A 17709-nucleotide genomic window follows, 5' to 3' on the forward strand; every position below is an offset into this window, starting at 1 on the left:
AAACAGCAGCAATAGGTGCATATTTAGAATTATTCATTAAACTACATGTAAATGCCTTGTTATTTTGTATTTCTTCTACCCATCTTTTTTAAAAGGTGAAATAATTGTAAGAATTTATGATTGGTCTCTGATTAATCCACCTCAAATGGAAATAACCATCATCTCGTTAGGCACTTATTGCCAAGGCTAAGTTAAAACAACTTACTTTGCATGTGTGTCCGTATTTGCATATGGTGTGGACATGCGCGAGTATGTATATAAGGACTGTGAGTGCACGTAGGAAGAGAATGCTCACAAGACAGGTTTTGCCTCCCACCTTGAAGCAGGGACTGTCTTGTTTACACTGCATACCACAGACCTCTGGACCACAGACTTCAGGGTCCTCTGGTCTCTGACACTCATCTATAAATAGGAATGCTGTAATTACAAATGCAAACCATCATATCTGGCACTCTTCCTCCCCCTCCCTCCCCCCCCCACCCCCCTCTCTCCTGTCTCTGGGTTCCTTTCTCTCTCTCTCTCTCTCTCTCTCTCTCTCTCTCTCTCTCTGTGTGTGTGTGTGTGTGTGTGTGTGTGTGTGTGTGTGTGTACATGCCCATGAGCACTCTCACATATTTTTCCACGTTTCTAAATCAGGAAGTTCAGCTTGCACAGCTAATATTAGTACCTGGCGAGTCATTTTCCCAGCCAGAACTGTAACTTTTTAATAAGGGGGTGGGAGGTGGTAAAAAGAGAAAAGAAAAGAAAAAGAAAAAAAAACCAACTAATTCATTTAGCAATAGAAAATTTACTGTCCAATGTTTTGAAATGGTAGTATCAGACAAACATTCAGGCAAACCATTATACTCAGCCAACCAAATCAACAATTTCCACATATGCCAACCCTCTCAAGTGTGTTAAAATATCTGAAGTTCAACTGCTGCTGCCCTCAGCTGTGCAGCTAGAACTGCAATGCCTGTATTTGTTCCAAGCACAGACTCTTTTCTCACCCTGAAGTAACACAAAATCTTACATAGCATTTACATTGCATTAGGCATCACAGATACCAAGAGATTATTAAAAGTATAAGGAAACCTTCATATGTATTACGTGCAAGCACTACACCATTGTCCCTAAAGGGACTAAGCATCTCTGATTCTGATGTCTTCAGGGAGTCCTTGAGAGTCAATCTCCCGGGAGCAGCTAAAGTCATGTGTCAAGAAAATTTGCTAAACACACTTTCATTTCCTTACCTTTTATTAAATCACACAACAAATATATATTTAACTGTCCTAAAATAAAGAAGCAAACCAAGTCACGACACAGGAAACTACCAGCCAATAAGGGCTTTTTATATACACAGGTATATACATTTCCATGCACCCACGGAGGCATAACAGGAGCTATAAATGATAGTAACTAGAAAATAACCAAGGAATAGTTCAGCAAAATATTTGGCAAATATGAGGCTAGCAAGGAAATTAAGTGAGGAAGATCTGTGTGTTCTGGTGAGATGTTTAATGAAACAAATCTCACGCTTCTTCTATCAAAGCTGTGGGGATACAGAAGGTCTAGTGTGTTCTCGGGGGTTCAGGTGACCTACACATATCTAAGTCACACTCCTATCTCATGCACATCCAGACACTCAGGAATTCTGAATTAAAATTGTCAAACAGCTTGAACAGACTTCAGCAAGATCTCTTTTACACATTTAAATTGCATTAAGTTACACAAATAGCACCAAACTGAGGGTCAAAACATAAACTGGACAAAACACAAAACAAAAAGCAAAACAAACAAACAAACCACTCCCGCCCCCCATCTCTGGAGGTAGTAATAAGCTACAAAGCCAAAGTCTGTCAGGTTGTTAGATTGACACCAGAAAAATCTTAATGCCTGCACATCACATACGCGCGCGTACACGCGCGCGCGCGCACACACACACACACACACACACACACACACACACACACACACATTAAAAACAAAACAAACATTCATAACCACTGGTCGCTCCCTGGTGGTCAGTTTTAGCTGGTTGCTCCCTGGTGGTCAGTTTTAACTGGTTGCTCCCTGGTGGTCAGTTTTAACTGGTGAGCACAAACAGAAAATGGGCTCTCAACCTGTGGGTCTTGACCCCTCTGGGGGGTAGAATGACCCTTTCACAGGGGTCACCTGAGACCATTGAGAAACACAGATATTTACATTACAATTCACAACAGTAGCAAAATTAGTTATGAAGTAGCAATGAAAATTATTTTGTGGTGGTGGTGGGGTCACCAGGACATGAGGAACTGTCTTAAATGGTCACAATCCGAGGAAGGCTGAGAACTACTGAGCTAAATACAAAGGTTTCCTGTCCCTGGTACAGTTGCTTCTGCGAAGTGACTACTGACCAGCTGAAGACTACTCAAATTCATGGGGGCTTTAAGTGAAAGAATGTAAAGCCTTGGGCAGCAGTCCCCCAAAACAGAAGGCATTTCTTTCCACCACATCCTGCAGGAGGATGTCTTTACCATAACAGCTACCACATGAGTAAAAGTAAAGCCACTAAGGCTAAGGAAAAGTTATTGACAGCTGTTATGGGGCTTTCATTATCTCAGCACTTATTTGGACTCTCCAATATTGAATAGGGAGCAAGCAACAGTGGCAGGTGTGGGTTGTCTCTCTCTGCCCTGTAACTTACAGTAGCCAGGTGGCCCCTAGGGAAACAGCAGCCACCACAGTAGTGGCGGGGGGGGGGGGGGGTAACCTACTTTGAGAATTAACCCAGGAGACACCCACTGAGCAAGTCAAGATCTCACCAAACTTACGTTGTTCCAGATCCTCACTGTGCCTCAGAATCCTCTTCCTCACCATGGTCAGTAAATACCTCCCCTTTCTTTGTATTAAGTCATTAGCTAGGGAAGTTATGGCCATCCCCCAACAATGGAGTATGGCTGAGGCAAAGGCATGAGGTGTATTTTGTGTCTCAAATGTTTAATTTTAATAGGCATCTCTGTTGCCAACTCCAAAATGCCTAGTCTACTTCCAAGCACTCGCAGATAAGTGGTGTACAAAAAGGGCATAGGGAGAAGCTTCAAAGCGCCTTCAAAATTGGTATCTTTGCACTTATTACTACTACAGTGCCTATACTGAGGGGGTATGCAGTGGCCACATATCCAGCAACAGTTCTGAAAGCACAATTTTTAGTTTCATGATTTTCTAGGAAAAAGTAAGAGGATAACGAAGTGTGAAGCAAAACTTCTAAGGAGCTAAGACTATTGTGGCACAGGGGATCTTGGAGTGGGTGAAAACAAACACACACACACAGAACAACAGAAGTCTGAAGGCTCTTTTCACTCAATAAAAGAGGTTACAATCCTCTAAACTCATTCATCTTGTTTTGATGGAGCAAGGTTGTTCAGCTGGTCTCAATTCACTGACACGGTTCCTTCTGAGGAACTGTCCTCTGGAGATAAAGAACTGACAAGTTCCACACCTCGGCAGGTTCAGTGCTGCCAGCTGGGCCAAGCCAGGGCTTGAAGCTCAGGAAATACACTGGGCAGTCAAAGAGCCCAGCACGCAGGATTCCTTTCTTCAAAGCTGCACTCTACATGCAATTGGAGTGTTTTACCCAAGTCTCTTTGGGATTTGTACTCTTTGCTTAATTACCCTTGTCATAAGCCACTTTCAATTATTTCTTTTCCTGTGAAAACCCGGGACAAAGGAGTGACAAACCTGGAGCAACACCACCATTTACCTTCATTGGAGAGTCCAACTGAGCTTGAGAGACAGGAAGAGAGAGGGGGAAAAGCAGTATTTACAAATGGGATAGTGTGCAGACTGAATGACCTATGGCTGGGTCCTATTAGATGCAAGCATGTCATCAGCAGCACTTATTGGGCACCTGCCTATCAACTGCAAGACACTGGGCTAGGTACTGGGCAAGATACAAGCATAAGTCTGACAGCCTGCCCTCAGAGGATTAGTATGGGAGCACATCCTGGGAACATTTGGGGTGTAATGAGCCCCCAAAGCTGGCCACATGCTCCCTCCTCAAATCAGAAGTGTCCTACAACCTGGTTTCCTTTTAGTATAGGAGCTTCACAAAACCACACAAATCCGGAAGTCTTTAAAATGCACACTTTTACTCAGAAAAAAAAAAACATCTTTATTAGAAAAATGTTGAATATTTATTGGAGTTAAGAAATTCTTTGCACATATATATTCAGCATTTTTATGGATTATTTTCCTGAATTTATTTTTTTAAGTAAACAACTTCCCAAATTGCATAAAAACTATGAAGTAACTTTTTGAAACATACATCTTTGAACCATTGGCAGTCTCGCGGTAAGGTACACAAACTTGCTACTGGAAGCAAGGGAAGCTTTTGCAACAGACAGATGTTTGCTCACAGAGGTCACAGCTACGAGGTCAAAGTACCAGAAAGCAGACTCTCCATTAACCTGTACCAGTCCCCATTCAAAGCTATAGACCCTTAAAGCCCATTTCTTCCGGCAAGTAACAGACTTCTGAAAAACTGTAAAATTATATACCAGAAAAGATATTCAAACCAACTAGCTTTCCTATTATATTCTTTTTGTTTGTTGGTTGGTTGGTTGGTTTGGTTTTGTGAGACAAGGTCTCTCTGTATAGTCTTGGCTGTCCTAGACTACACTGTAGACCAGGCTGGCCTCGAACTCAAAGCAATCCACCTGCCTCTGCCTCCCAAGTGCTGGGATTAGAGGCAGCACCACCATGTCCAGCTTTTTTCTTTCTTTTTTTAAATTCAGTTTTTTGAGACAGGGTTTCTCTGTGTAGCCTTGGATGTCCTGGACTTGCTCTGTAGAGCAGGCTGGCCTTGAACTCACAGAGATCCGACTGCCTCTGCCTCCCTGAGCACTAGGATTACAGGTGTGCACCACCACGCCCGGCTTCCTATTATATTCTTAACAGTTTTTCAAGCTGTCATTTTCCTTTCAGCATAAGGACACTAAACGTGATGAATGGGCATAAAGTACACAGATGAAGCTGTTTCTAGGTGAGCTAAGAGGGATATGCTGAGCGCTACATTAAGTTCTTTTTTAACACAACCACTTTACTAAGGTTCTTGCAATTATCTTCTTTCCCAGAATTGCCTCTGGGCTCAGACTCCAATCGGTCGCCTCAGTTTGTTAAAATTGAAGGACCGAGTCTTCGTAGAGATCTGATAAGACTTCTCTAAAGCACTGAGACTAGAGATGCTAATCAAACATACAGACTTTGCAGGGTGTAGAATTATTACAAACTAACAAAGCTCTGCACACATGCAATCGAGTTCCAGAGAAACAGGCCTCGTGGCAGGCACACTGGAGCAGCCATATCCTGAGCAGCTCCCTTAGTCTGGTAAAATTGAAGACCTTTGTGACATTGTGCTAGCTGGACTTTCCTAGTTTTCCTTACTGAGCTCCTGAAATTGGGCTTTTCAAATAAATAGTAATTCTAGATGAGGTCAGCACTTGTTAGCCTGTGCTAGACTAACATGTCCACTCACCACAAAATACAGTGAACTAGTAAGCAAGCTGAGGTCTGGCTTTACCATTACAGGCTTGCCATGGCTTTCTCAACCAGGACACACCCAGAGATTCTGAGCTTTGACACTTGGAGATTTTACACATCTAGTATCTGTTGAATGTATAGAGCTCAATTTTGTAGGTGTAAAGTGTAACAGAAGCTCAGATCATTATGAACTCTATGATAATCTTTCCATCACCTCACTGACTTCAGATAACTAAAGGGACTTCCTGTTCGTGATCTGCAGAAGAGGAAACATTTCACAGATTTGTTATCATAGTAAAAGATCATTCATAGACAAAGAGAGAGACACCCTGTAATGTTTAATGAAACCGCTGCTGCAAACTCAGGCTGTGCCTTTGACCTCTTTGCTGCTCTGAAACCCTCATGCACACGCATTTGTAGGAACTGTACCACAACACACAAGGGCTGTTAAACTGAATGTCCCTCAACAGTGATAAGACTTCACATGAGGTAAACAGGACAATGCTAATTTATAGTATTGCTAAAAAACAGCCCTTTTAGGTTACTGCTGGATGGACCTACAGTGTCTGCTCTTTCATTTAAGAGTACTTAACCAATGCAGAAAATAAATTTCATGTCAGATATAATTATGTATTCACTCACATAATAATTATTTGATCTCTAAATTATTTTACAAACCCATGTAATTTTAACATGGGTTAAAATGAACATCCACAAACAAAAATACCCCGATGTAAGTTGTTGGCTGCTGGAAAATTAGTTTCATATTCTATAATCCTTAGAAGGAAGTGAAACTAACAAACACTACAGTAAAAATAGATGAATTAGATTAGTGTGTAAACTGAGATATGAGAGACCACCACTGCCTGCTATTTAATTTGGGTTCAAGTCAGTAAGTTTCTGGGTTTCAGTTTCTTCCCTGCAAAGAGCTAACATCTGCACCACCTACTTCCTTATGAGTACTCAAGACTCATTTAAACACAACATTTAAACACAAGAGACAACTTTGTAGATGGAAAAGCATACCATAAATATTCTCACCATTCCAATTGTTAAAATATGGAGCTAAGAAAACTGTGACTAATTACAGAGACATGTTCAGTGGGACAAATTCAATTCAGGAGGCAATCCACGTAAACATTTCCAACTTTCAATAGCAAAGCTGAAAATGTACACAGAGATACAAAGGAACTTTCTGAAAACACTAAAAGACACACATTTGGTTGGTTAAAACTTTAAAACCAGCCTGCCAAATTTTTACAGCATACAAAGAGGCCCTTAGTCTTTATCTGGAGAAAGTTGCTGCTCACCTGGGGAAAGCAAGCTTTATGAGGATTTCTAAAACATGGGGAATAAAATTCCACCAGTGTGCTCTTCTGTACACCGGACTTCAAAGAACCGCATCATGTTTGCGGTAATCTGACATACACTGAAAGATAAAAGACAGTGACACTGAAAGATAAAAGACAGTGTTCACCTCTAAGTCACAACCACTGTCAACTTGCATGAACACAAAATATACAATTCAGAATTCTTCTGATTCTACAGCCCTTTGCTCACTTTCTATTCCATAAGATAATGCACATAAAAGAAATGGTTCAACCTGACACTGCTGACAGGTTCTTCCTACGCAGTTGCCTCTCTTGCACTACTCCTTTGGCAGCCTTTTGTTTGTTTGTTTGTTTGTTTGTTTGCACAGCTAAGCTTAAGCAGCCTATACCAACACCGCTCACTTCAACTATGTTTTTGGTGTCTTTCTTGCATCAAAACAAAAAGAAAAAGAGAAAGAAAATGTAACCAAAACAAATGAGGAAAGAGGGAAGAGATGAGATGCAATCCATCACGTATAAAAATATGTTTCAAATCCAGAATAATTTAGTAACTCTTCGTTATCTCATATGTATCTGGAAATGGGACAGATACATGTCCTGAACCTGTCACAAGAGGTAGAATTCCAGCGTTTGGTACAACGTTCCAGGATAACGTCAAAGTGACATTCCTGTTTCCTCTGCAAAAGAAGTAATAAACAAAGGTTAGCAGAACTTGTCATTTAATAAATAAACTTTCAATCAAGTACGATGGGGTTACATATTTCATTTCTAGCCAGCTATTTCTAATAGACAAATCAGAACAATTTCTTCATGCCATTTCAAATCCACAGGCAGCACTAGAAGACATCAACATTAAATTCAGATAGCCTAATCAGCCAACCTAGACTCACAGCTGCAACCAGTTACCAACAAGAAAGCTGACATCAATACAACACAATCAAGAGAATATGAGCCTCACGCTAGGAACCAGAAGAAATAATTTGAAATCCAATTCTGCCATTATTTAGAGGTGCAAACTCCAGCAGATCAAAATCTATCATAATCCAAATACTTTACTTGCAAATCTAAAGATATGGTTAGGTCAAATTAGCTCTTCTCCCCAATTTTTTCTTATAAGCCACAAAAGGTCAAAATGACTTAAAATCTTGACCATTGATCATTATGATTTCTTCTTTTTGTGAAGAGTAAACTGAACTTTGGTGAGGGGAGGACTTAGAAAAGCAACACTAGAAGCCTAGGTACCAGCCCTCAATCCATCACATTGCTTCATGCAGGCCGCCCAACTTGAGTTCAAAAAGCAGACCTTTATCTGGACAGTGGTGACCTCCCACTCATGAGAAATCCTGTGTTGTATACACCCAACAGTAAAAGCTATTTATGGGTTAGTTTTACATTAGCGTGACACAAGATACAGTCATCTTAGAAAAGGAGACCCTCAATTGAGGAGCCCCCTCAGAATGGCAGGTAGGCATATTTATGGGGTATTTTATGCTTAGTGAATGCTGTGTAAGGGCTCAGCCTACATGGGTAGCGCAGGGCTAGGGTGTATAAGAGCAACTGAGAGAGCTCCTAAGAGGCATTCCTCCACGGCCTCTGCCTCCGTTCTCACCTGGGCTTCCCCTGAATACAGACTGCAACCTGAAAGCCTTTCTTCTCGTGGCACTTTCACTGTGACGACTGCATGTAACATTACTAGAGAAATGAGTACTATGGCAGAGCTTTCCTGAGTCTTTCAGCAAAGTTCAACACACATACATACTACTCTCCCATAAAACAATATTTAACCCTCCTCTTCCCTCCGCCCTTCTCTCCTGTCTTAAAAGTTGAATCAAATCCTGTGCACGCCCGGCAAGTGTTCTTCCACTGAGCTAATAATACCCCAGGCACAAGATTTGTTTCTTTAAAATAAAAACACACATTTCACCTGCTTCTCACCAATCTTATTTAAAGATGTTAAAAATGACAAGGAATCACTCACTTGAGGCCATTTCCATCGTCAAAGAAAAAATATTTTGTCTTCATATCTTTCAAAAGCAGCTTCGGATTGTCACCTCTTAAAACAATCTTGTCCCAGAGAACAACTTGGTTGAGGGCCTGCGTCAATTGAAAGTATTTAGATAACTCATCAGAAACATCATCACTGGTCAACCAAATGTAAGTGTAAGTGTATTTATTACTGACCAAAGCAAGAATTTAATTCCAAATCAGTGTTATCTTACTGGTTTTCCTGAGGTAAAGCAGAATTATACATACAATTTACAGATATACTTTTCATAAAAGTAACATTGATCCTCCTAATTTTTGAATACCCACCCAATAGTGTTTATGCACAGTAGTTACTCTTGTTTTGAAGAACTGCTTTTCCTAATTTTAAAATATATTTTGATGATTTTTAAAGCCGAGACCAAAACTCTTATTTTGAAGGAGAGCTTTTCCTGCCATGTTTAAAATATTTTGTTAATTTTAAAGCTCACTCGCCCAGTATGTTCAATGCTTAATGAAATACTTGGCATAAAATATATGACGGAAGTACCAAAAATTAGTACATAATGCTGTTTAAAATGCTACCTGCTAAATACTAATACACACCAAATAAAATATAGACCTGTCTTTAGTTACAAATTACCTACTGTCTTAGGGTTTCCATTGCTGTGAAGAGAAACCATGATCAAGGCAATTCTCATGAGGAAAACCTTTAACTGGGCTGGCTTACAACTTCAGAGGTTTAGTCCATTATCATCATGGCAGGAAGCATGGTGGCATAGAGGCAGACATGGTACTGGAGGGACCCGGAGTTCTACATCTTAATTCCCAGACAGCAAAATCAGACTAGCTTCCACACTGGGAGGAGCTTGGCCATAGGAGCCCTCAAAGCCCAGTCTCCACAGTGACACACTTCCTCTAACGAGGCCACACCTCCTAACAGTGCTACTCCCCAAGGGCAAGCATTCAAACACATGAATCTATGGGGGCCAACTTACTGAAACCACCATACCTACCTACACTCATGAAAAACACACAACTGTTTTGGCAAAAACAACGTAGAAGCCATGTTTTATTTGAACATGTTTCAATTTGATGTAAAAGCCACTCCATACTTCCGTATTAGCACTATAAGAGAAACTCAGCCAAGCAAGCAATATTCTGCCGTAACAGCATGCCTGTTTTTCTCGGCCCTATTCTGCCAGAGAGCTAAAAGGCATACAACATATAAGCAGGCTACTGCAGGGGAGAAAGCTTCCTCACTACAGCCATTCTCCATTAGCTTGACTTTTGTTTGTTTCTTTTTAAAAACTAAGCTATACTGTTCAGATATTTTGATTATATAACATTGTCTATCTTGGGCCAGTAAGAAGACTCAGTGGGTCGAATCCCTGGACTCCCTGAGGTAGGAGAGAACTGACTCTCCAGCAAGTAATTTTTTAAAGTTATATCCATTCAAAGAAGTAATGTTTAAAAAGAAACTATCATAATTTACTTAAATACTTACATTATTTTTTGTTGAATACTCTGCTGATAAATAAAGAAATAATTGCTTAACGTTCCAATCAAATATGTTCTCCAGATGTCAGCACGTTAAGGACTCTAATGACTTCAAAGCCGTACACAACTTTCAAACACATCTAATCCTTAAAACGGCCATAGAAACAGGAACATTAAAACAAAGTAAAACAGTCCAGAAATGTACCAAATCACTTATCTAAAAGAAAAGCACAGGATACATTTGTTGTAAAATATAGCCCATTCCAAAGGAGTATGTGTGTGTCAGGATAGGTTAACATCCTCCCTGTTGCTGCAAACATAACTAGCCAACATTAAAAAAAAAAAAAGTAAGAAACAAAAACGTTAATTCTGTCCACTAAGTCAAAAAAGAATAAGGACTTAGTTTTTCAGAGAAAAACACTCCCAAAGTGGGGCTCCAGAGCAGAACCAACCATCACTATGCAAAGTAGCCACATGCCCATGTGCACTGTGCCTAAGTGACTAACCAAGTGCAGCATCCTATACAAGTTGATGTGCTCACAGGTCAGTAGAGATCGCGATGTCTCAGTGTGGTAGTTCTTTGCTGGTAGTGAAGGCACAGTAATATGGTTGTTCCACTCACCATGGAGAGGTGTACTCACCAGAATGAACTATAATACTACACCACACTGAAAAGTGAGCTAACATGAGGATGTTATTAAATATTACATATAAATTAGTAATTTGTTAGGTGTACATAGATATTGATAGGAACAAGGTTATTATAATCCGGTTTTAAAGTGTACCCATTATGAGATATTGCTCAGAATTGAGACTCTTTTGCAGTTCTTTGCAAAAGAAAAAGCAATTTCAAGTATGAGGAGCACATTAAGAAAATATGAACAAACTATTAGGTTGGTAATGTATAAATACAGTAGTCAAGAGTGCTCAATAATTTTCTGATCCTCCAATCTTGTCCCTTCCTCTGGAGGGCAGGGTTTATAGACATGCCCCACGAGCCGGGTTTATGCAGTAATTGGGACTGAACCGAGGACTTTATGCATACTGGGGCAAGAACATTACCAAATGAGTTACACTCCCAGTGGCTTAATGTGATTTTCTAGAATACAAATTACTACCATTCACTTATGCCTATACTCCTTCTTATCTAAGATTTTAAACGAGGCATGAAAATTTAAACACAAAGTTTATCCTAAGATTTTTTGATGGCATCTCTATTTCCAAAAAGACCATATTTTAAAGTAATACCTACTTTATAACTGAGTGCAATAATTTTCTTCGTTAAAAATTACAAACAGGTGGTAGTGCACACCTTTAATCCCAGCACTGGGGAGGCAGAGGCAGGCAGATTTCTGTGAGTTCAAGGCCGGCCTGGGCTAGAGATTGACTCCAGGACAGGCAAGGCTTCACAGAGCAATCCTAAATCCTGTCTCAAAAAACAAACACAAAACAAAACAGAACCCTGAAAATAATTTCAGGGTAGCCATTGGGTAAACCTGTCAGACATACGCTTTCATCAGCTGCTTTATACAAGTTCCATAACCAATAAATAATAATAATTATTATTAATAATAATAATAATACATTGCAGGGATTATAACCTGTGGCCCTAAAGGAGACTAAGGTCACCAAGATGACAAGCTGCTGAAGACAGAAATGCCAGGAAAAGAGAAAACAATTCACCCCTGATCCGAGTAGCCTCATTAAGATTTCTGATTATGAAGATGATAAAATGCTGACACAATTTAAGACTTTTGATAAAAATCCTTTTGAACCACTACAGATGCAACTTCTTTTTAAACACGGGGTGTTTGTTTCCTCTCAGATGGAGGATTATTTGAGACTGAACATGGACTATTTCTAGGCAGGCTGAGCTCTGGTGAGTTTTTCCTTCTCTAACCAAGATGATTTCGCTTTACCTTTTCTTTCCTAGATTCAAATTAATGTTTACAGGAAGAATTAGGATATAGTCTCACAATTAACTCGTAAGTCTCTAGTTTTCTTAAAAGTGTGAACAAGGAAAAACCAAGACTGGTTTACTGACAGAAACAACAGGCTGTGGTGGCGTCTCCAGTCATACACTCTTCCCCAACGTCTAAGCTTGCAGCTCTTTTCAAAAGGACAGAAAAAGCAATGAAACATTTTGTTGAAGGATATCAGCAGTTATATCAAATGTGATGAATCCCAGGTCACTTCTTTCTCTAGGGCCAGTGAAGTCTTCTACATTTTTTCTAGGAGTAAAGAGAAAACTTTTACTATCCCTTACGGGATCACATAAAATTTAGACACCTTAGACCAGCAAGGGCTAGTTGTATGCGGAGGTAAAACATAAATGCTATATAACAGTAAACTTGAGAATCCTTTCGTGTGAAAATAAGTAAATGTTATAATTCAATACTAGAGAAGGTAGTCAGGTATTTTCATATGCCTAATGAGAACCTCTGAGAAAATTGAAGGGAAGAGAAAAAAATAGTAATGCAAAAGAAAAGGCAATTACTTTATGTAGAGCAGGTAGAATGAGTGAATGGAAGCTGAGTGTAGCCTCAAAGTGATCGGGAATAGAGCACACGTGAGTGTCTACCATATGGCAGAGCCAACATGGATTTCCCACAAGTATCTAAACGCCATACAACAATTCTTCCGGTTACTTTCTTCACTTCCACCAAATGTTAACACCCAGAAAGGCAGGAAACCTGTTGAAGATCACCATCAACATTTCATTTATCTCAAGTTCGTCCAGGCCATCACAGAACTGAAAGTGAAGGCAGGGCTGGTATCTACACCACATCTACTTAAAGCACCAACAGTACCTAATAAAAATCAATATCGGAAAAATTAAAAGGGGGACACTTGTCGGTGGTTCTAAGAAAACAGTAAACTAAGGATAAAGAATGGGACAGATTATAGACGCCCGCCACACACCGGGCAAACAAGAATTAAAAACACACTGTATTAAAGACAAAGTTACAGAAAATGGAGGGAAATGCCATAAATAAAACAGTAAAGGAAAGGACAGTCATTCTGAAACTGTGTGTGTGTGTGTGTGTGTGTGTCCAAAGATTTGTTCAGGTTGCTGGCTAAAGAATGACATTAAAAATAACAAGAGCCCTGTATCCAAACACTACGGTGTTTAAACCGCCCCAGTGCATCCATCCTCCCCACACTCCCGTCCTAAATGCAAGGCAGCTGCTTGCAAGTAGTGTGTCCAAAAGGAGGAACATCAAACCGTGTAAAGGGAACTGTCAAAGAGAGCCAACTGTGGCCGGACGCGACACCAGAGCCACCCACTGAGCCGCTACAGCCTCGGGACAAGCAAGGCTGTGGAAAGCGAGGGTGGGAGGCCCACGGGCAGGCTGCTGACCCCACGCGTGCTCGCAGGCAGGGGAGGCGCCAGGCGGAAGCGCCGGTGTGGGTGTGCTGTTGTGTTGTTCCCTCATTGGTCCCGGGCGGGTGAGGGACGTGAAGAACAGGAAGGAAACGGAGCGCTGACCCAGGCCACTCGAAATTTCGAGGGTAAGCCCGGGAGCCGACCGCGCAGGACTGGGGTCCAAAGGCCACCGGAACAAGTGTCCGCGGGGTGCGGGGCCCGCGACGGAGCCCCCGGAACCGCGCACACACACACACACACCCCGACGGCCCCGCCCGGCCGCACTCACAGCATGATCCGCGAGACGTGCAGCCGCACCGGGACACTCCTGTCTTTGAAGGCGGTGGTGATGAAGCAGCCGAAGGTGAGCGCCGCCATCACGCTCAGCGAGAAGGCGAACAGTGAGTTCGCGCGCGACAGGACGGTGTTCATCGTGACGACCTTCCCTCCGGAGCCCTGGCTCTTTGACGCCCGTACCCAGGCTCCGGTTCCCGCGACACACCGGTCCCTCCCACCCGCGCACCCGGTGCGCACGTTCCGGGGGCGCGCGCCCCCGCCCCGCCCCTTTTCCGGTCCTCAGACGACGGGAGCGCGCACGCTCCCACCCACTGGGACACGCCCACCGCGCGGCCGTGCACGCGCTAAAAGGCGGTGCTCTCAGCCAGTCCTCCAATCAGCAGCGAGCACGAGGGCTGGGTTTTGCCACTGGAGACCCGCCTCCTCTAGGGCTCAGTTCTTCCTTGGTGGGTGGCTTGGGACCGGGAGCGCTTATTTGTCAGTTAGCCTTCAGTTATGTTTACGGGAACTGCGGCTCCTTAACTACTCGTGTGACTTTCTATCAAAGGGGATAAATTAGAACATTTTTAGAAAGAGGGAAAATTAAGTCATTTCAGGCCCCTTAAATAGCAGCCAGGAGCACCCAGGTTGTTGTTATGCCTTTGCTGTCTGCCGCCACCTTTAGTCTTAATCCCTATTGCTTTTGCTTCCAACAGAGAACAGAAATTCTAATTAAGTTCTGTGTGTTCCTACCACATTTCCAAATATTTGCACCTAACCAAAATAGGTTCTTGTACAACATCTGTTGTAGTCCATGAATGGTGTCAATGAGAAACTGATATTGGTTAAATTCCTTTCAGTCATTGCCTAATTTAGCTAATGGATTTTCATACAGCGTGCAGACAAGATCTTTTTAAAATGTATTTGTTCACTTTATATCTTGACTGCAGCCCCCCTCCTCGGCTCCCCGCCCTTCCCCGCCTTCACACACACACCCCCATTCTCCTCCGAGAAAGGAGAGGCCCATCATGAGTTGAATTTGATCATGGCTAAAGGCTTGCTGTATATTGACAGGCAGGATCTTTAAGAAATGCAGTTGGGTATGGTGGCGCTCGCCTTAAATCCCAGCACTTAGGAGGCAGAGATGGATCTCTGTGAGTTTAAGGCCAGCCTGGTCTAGAAAGCCAGTCTAGGACAGCCAGGGTGGTTACACAGAGAAACCCTATCTCAAAAAACAACAACAACAACACATAAACAAAAAAGAACTCTGTGTGTGTGTGTGTGTGTGTGTGTGTGTGTGTGTGTGTGTGTGTGTGTGTGCACAAACGTTTATTGAGGGAGGGGGCGTCAGTCCTTCTTGGCCGCTGCCTTCCTCATGGCTGCCAGCCCTTTGCTAAGCTCCTCCCGCTTCCTCTTAGCCCGGATGTGCGTGCCCACCCTCTTTTTGAGCGCACGCTTGTCCTTGGACACCTTGAGCAGCTCCATGGCGCGCCACTCATAGAGCGCGAAGCCACACACCTCTCTGATCATGTCCCGCAGGAACTTGGTGTGCTTGGTGAGGCGCCCACAGCACTGGCTGTGCCTCGGCTTGCTGACGTTCACTTTGTAGCCCTTGTTGAGGTCCACGGCCATGTGGTAGCGCAGGGTCATGGCTGCTGCTCTCCAATAGCAGCCACGACAGGAAGTGAACATTTCTAGGCCTTCAATGGAGAAGGTAATGCAAATAAGCCCTGCCTCAAATGGGAATAGAGCCAAGAAATGTCATTTGTAGTAATTATAATCAGATAGCTTTTTAGTTGTGTTTAAAACCTGGACTTTTTCAATCCCCCACATAGCAAAGCATAGTTCTAATAATCCTTACTGTGCTGTGACACATATGTACATTGACCACTTTTTACTCTACTGAAGTTTATAATTAAGTAAAGTTATCAAAATCAAATATCGGTCTAAATTATGAAACATGTAAATTCTTAGGGATGCTACATAATACTACAGAGTTTAAAGGAGGAAGTCATAAGTGGTGAGGTGGAAAAAAGACTATATGCAATTCTTCGTTGCTTTGGTTTAGTTTTTTTGAGACAAGGATTCTCTGTGTAGCCTTGGCTGTGCTGGACTTGCTTTGTAGACCAGGGAGACTCTGCCTCCCTGAGTGCTGGGGTTACAGGTGTGCACCACCATGGGTTTATATGCAAAATTCTTAGCTCCAGTCTACGCACTGCCTTATTATTATAGAGTAGCTTTGAGAATGGATGCCTGTTGTTACAGGTGATGAGGGCCAGGATAAATGCTACAAAATCTACTGAAGCAGTACAGGTATATCTAAGACACCCCCAATAATCTGTCCCAACTAAACAGAATCCTTGTAAAAACAATAGGTTGAAGTAAACCTGGGAAGGCAATGGCCTACTGTAGAAAACATGTCGGTAAATACTACTCAGCTGTGAAGAAAAATGAAGTCATGAACTTTGCAAGTAAATAGATGATACTAGAAAACGTCATATGGAATAAGGTAACTCTGACCCCAAAAGACAAACCTCACTTCTTTCATTGGAAGCTCCTTCCTCCAAATTTTCCAAAGTGAATATGTAGCTTGTGGTAACTGCAGAAACCAAGAAAGTAAAACAGAATCATTAAAAGAGTGGGGGTTAGGGAACACTGGAGAAAGGACTAGCTGGGTACCATAATCTGATCAGGGAGATGAGGGCAGGAGGGGCTCCTAAGGGAGAGGGAGGGTAGTAAATACAGAAGAAAGTTAGAGGAGGGTAATGGGGAATGGCAGGGTGCAAGTGATCTGATAGGGTATATGGTAAAGGTGTGGCTCTCTAGGGAGGGGTAAGGAGGTATATGCAAGAAGAAGAAAGAAGGATAAAAAAAAAAAAAAAGAATGTCTGAAAAAGCCGAAATACTATTAACTATTTACTTAAAGAAAAGCCTGTTACACATGTAATTCAATGTATAAATATATAAAGAGATAATTTTAATAAACTTTTTTATCTGGCTGACAAGGCTCCCTCCAAGAACCAAAGAACACCCAATGACAACAACAACAACAACAACAAAAATAAAATACCCAAGAATCCCTGTTTTGAATTTATGGCCAAGAGCTTTCCAAGAGACTCCCAAAGGATACAACCTATTGCTGTTGCCCTTGGTTGGCCTCCAGAAGTGGGAGCCAAGTCCCTATTGTTGAGCATGCCGTGCACTTCTGAAAGAGATCCCAGAGTCCCTTGAGCTAGACTTGAACTGAATGTCTCTGAGGACCATCATGATGCAGTGTTGGCTTCAAATGTGGAAGGTAACCAAAGTCCTAAGCTATGACACCTATGAACAACATCAGTGGCCAGCATGGCACAATAATCCTAAGGGAATACAGTAGTGGCACCATTGCCTTGACGTTACCATCAGCTTTCTAATTGGACTTAAGAACCTCTCAATGGGAGCGAAGCTATATCTGGTTCTGGAAATCCAGCTAACTACTCAGTGCTAATGAGTTATGGATGTTAGAAAAGAATTTACACCCACTACTTTAGTAAGCCAGTGTAACCCTTAGCAACCATCTATAAATATTTGTCCTTAAACCCACAGATAAGTGTAGTCCTCACCCCTCATCAAGGAAACTTCTCTTTGCAACAGATGAAAGCCACTACAGAAAACCGCAGCCAATCAAAGTGTAACGTTTGGAGCCCTGTCCCAATGACTACATCTACAAAAGCACTCCAGTTCCTACAACCCAATGGAACACTGCAGCAGAGG

At 42.1% G+C, this 17709-nt stretch overlaps 2 protein-coding genes across 2 annotated transcripts; both read right to left on the reverse strand.

The window, feature by feature from the left end:
* Nucleotides 1-6953: 6953 nt before the first annotated feature.
* On the reverse strand, nucleotides 6954-14236 carry SPCS3 (signal peptidase complex subunit 3). The gene is made up of 5 exons (XM_084758358.1): nucleotides 13970-14236; nucleotides 12469-12544; nucleotides 10321-10395; nucleotides 8809-8924; nucleotides 6954-7507 (listed from the first exon to the last, which is right to left on the reverse strand). The coding sequence occupies exons 1-5, from the start codon at nucleotides 14110-14112 to the stop codon at nucleotides 7375-7377; spliced, it is 543 nt and encodes a 180-aa protein (XP_084614484.1). The 5' UTR covers nucleotides 14113-14236; the 3' UTR covers nucleotides 6954-7374.
* Nucleotides 14237-14400: 164 nt separating this feature from the next.
* LOC311584247 (large ribosomal subunit protein eL36-like) lies at nucleotides 14401-16335 on the reverse strand. The gene has a single exon (XM_084758359.1). It carries the CDS (start codon nucleotides 15646-15648, stop codon nucleotides 15304-15306), a length of 345 nt encoding a protein of 114 aa, XP_084614485.1. The 5' UTR covers nucleotides 15649-16335; the 3' UTR covers nucleotides 14401-15303.
* Between the last annotated feature and the right edge of the window lie 1374 nt (nucleotides 16336-17709).

This window comes from Acomys minous (assembly GCF_964271855.1).
Source record: "Acomys minous genome assembly, chromosome: 15".
Lineage (NCBI taxonomy): Eukaryota > Metazoa > Chordata > Mammalia > Rodentia > Muridae > Acomys > Acomys minous.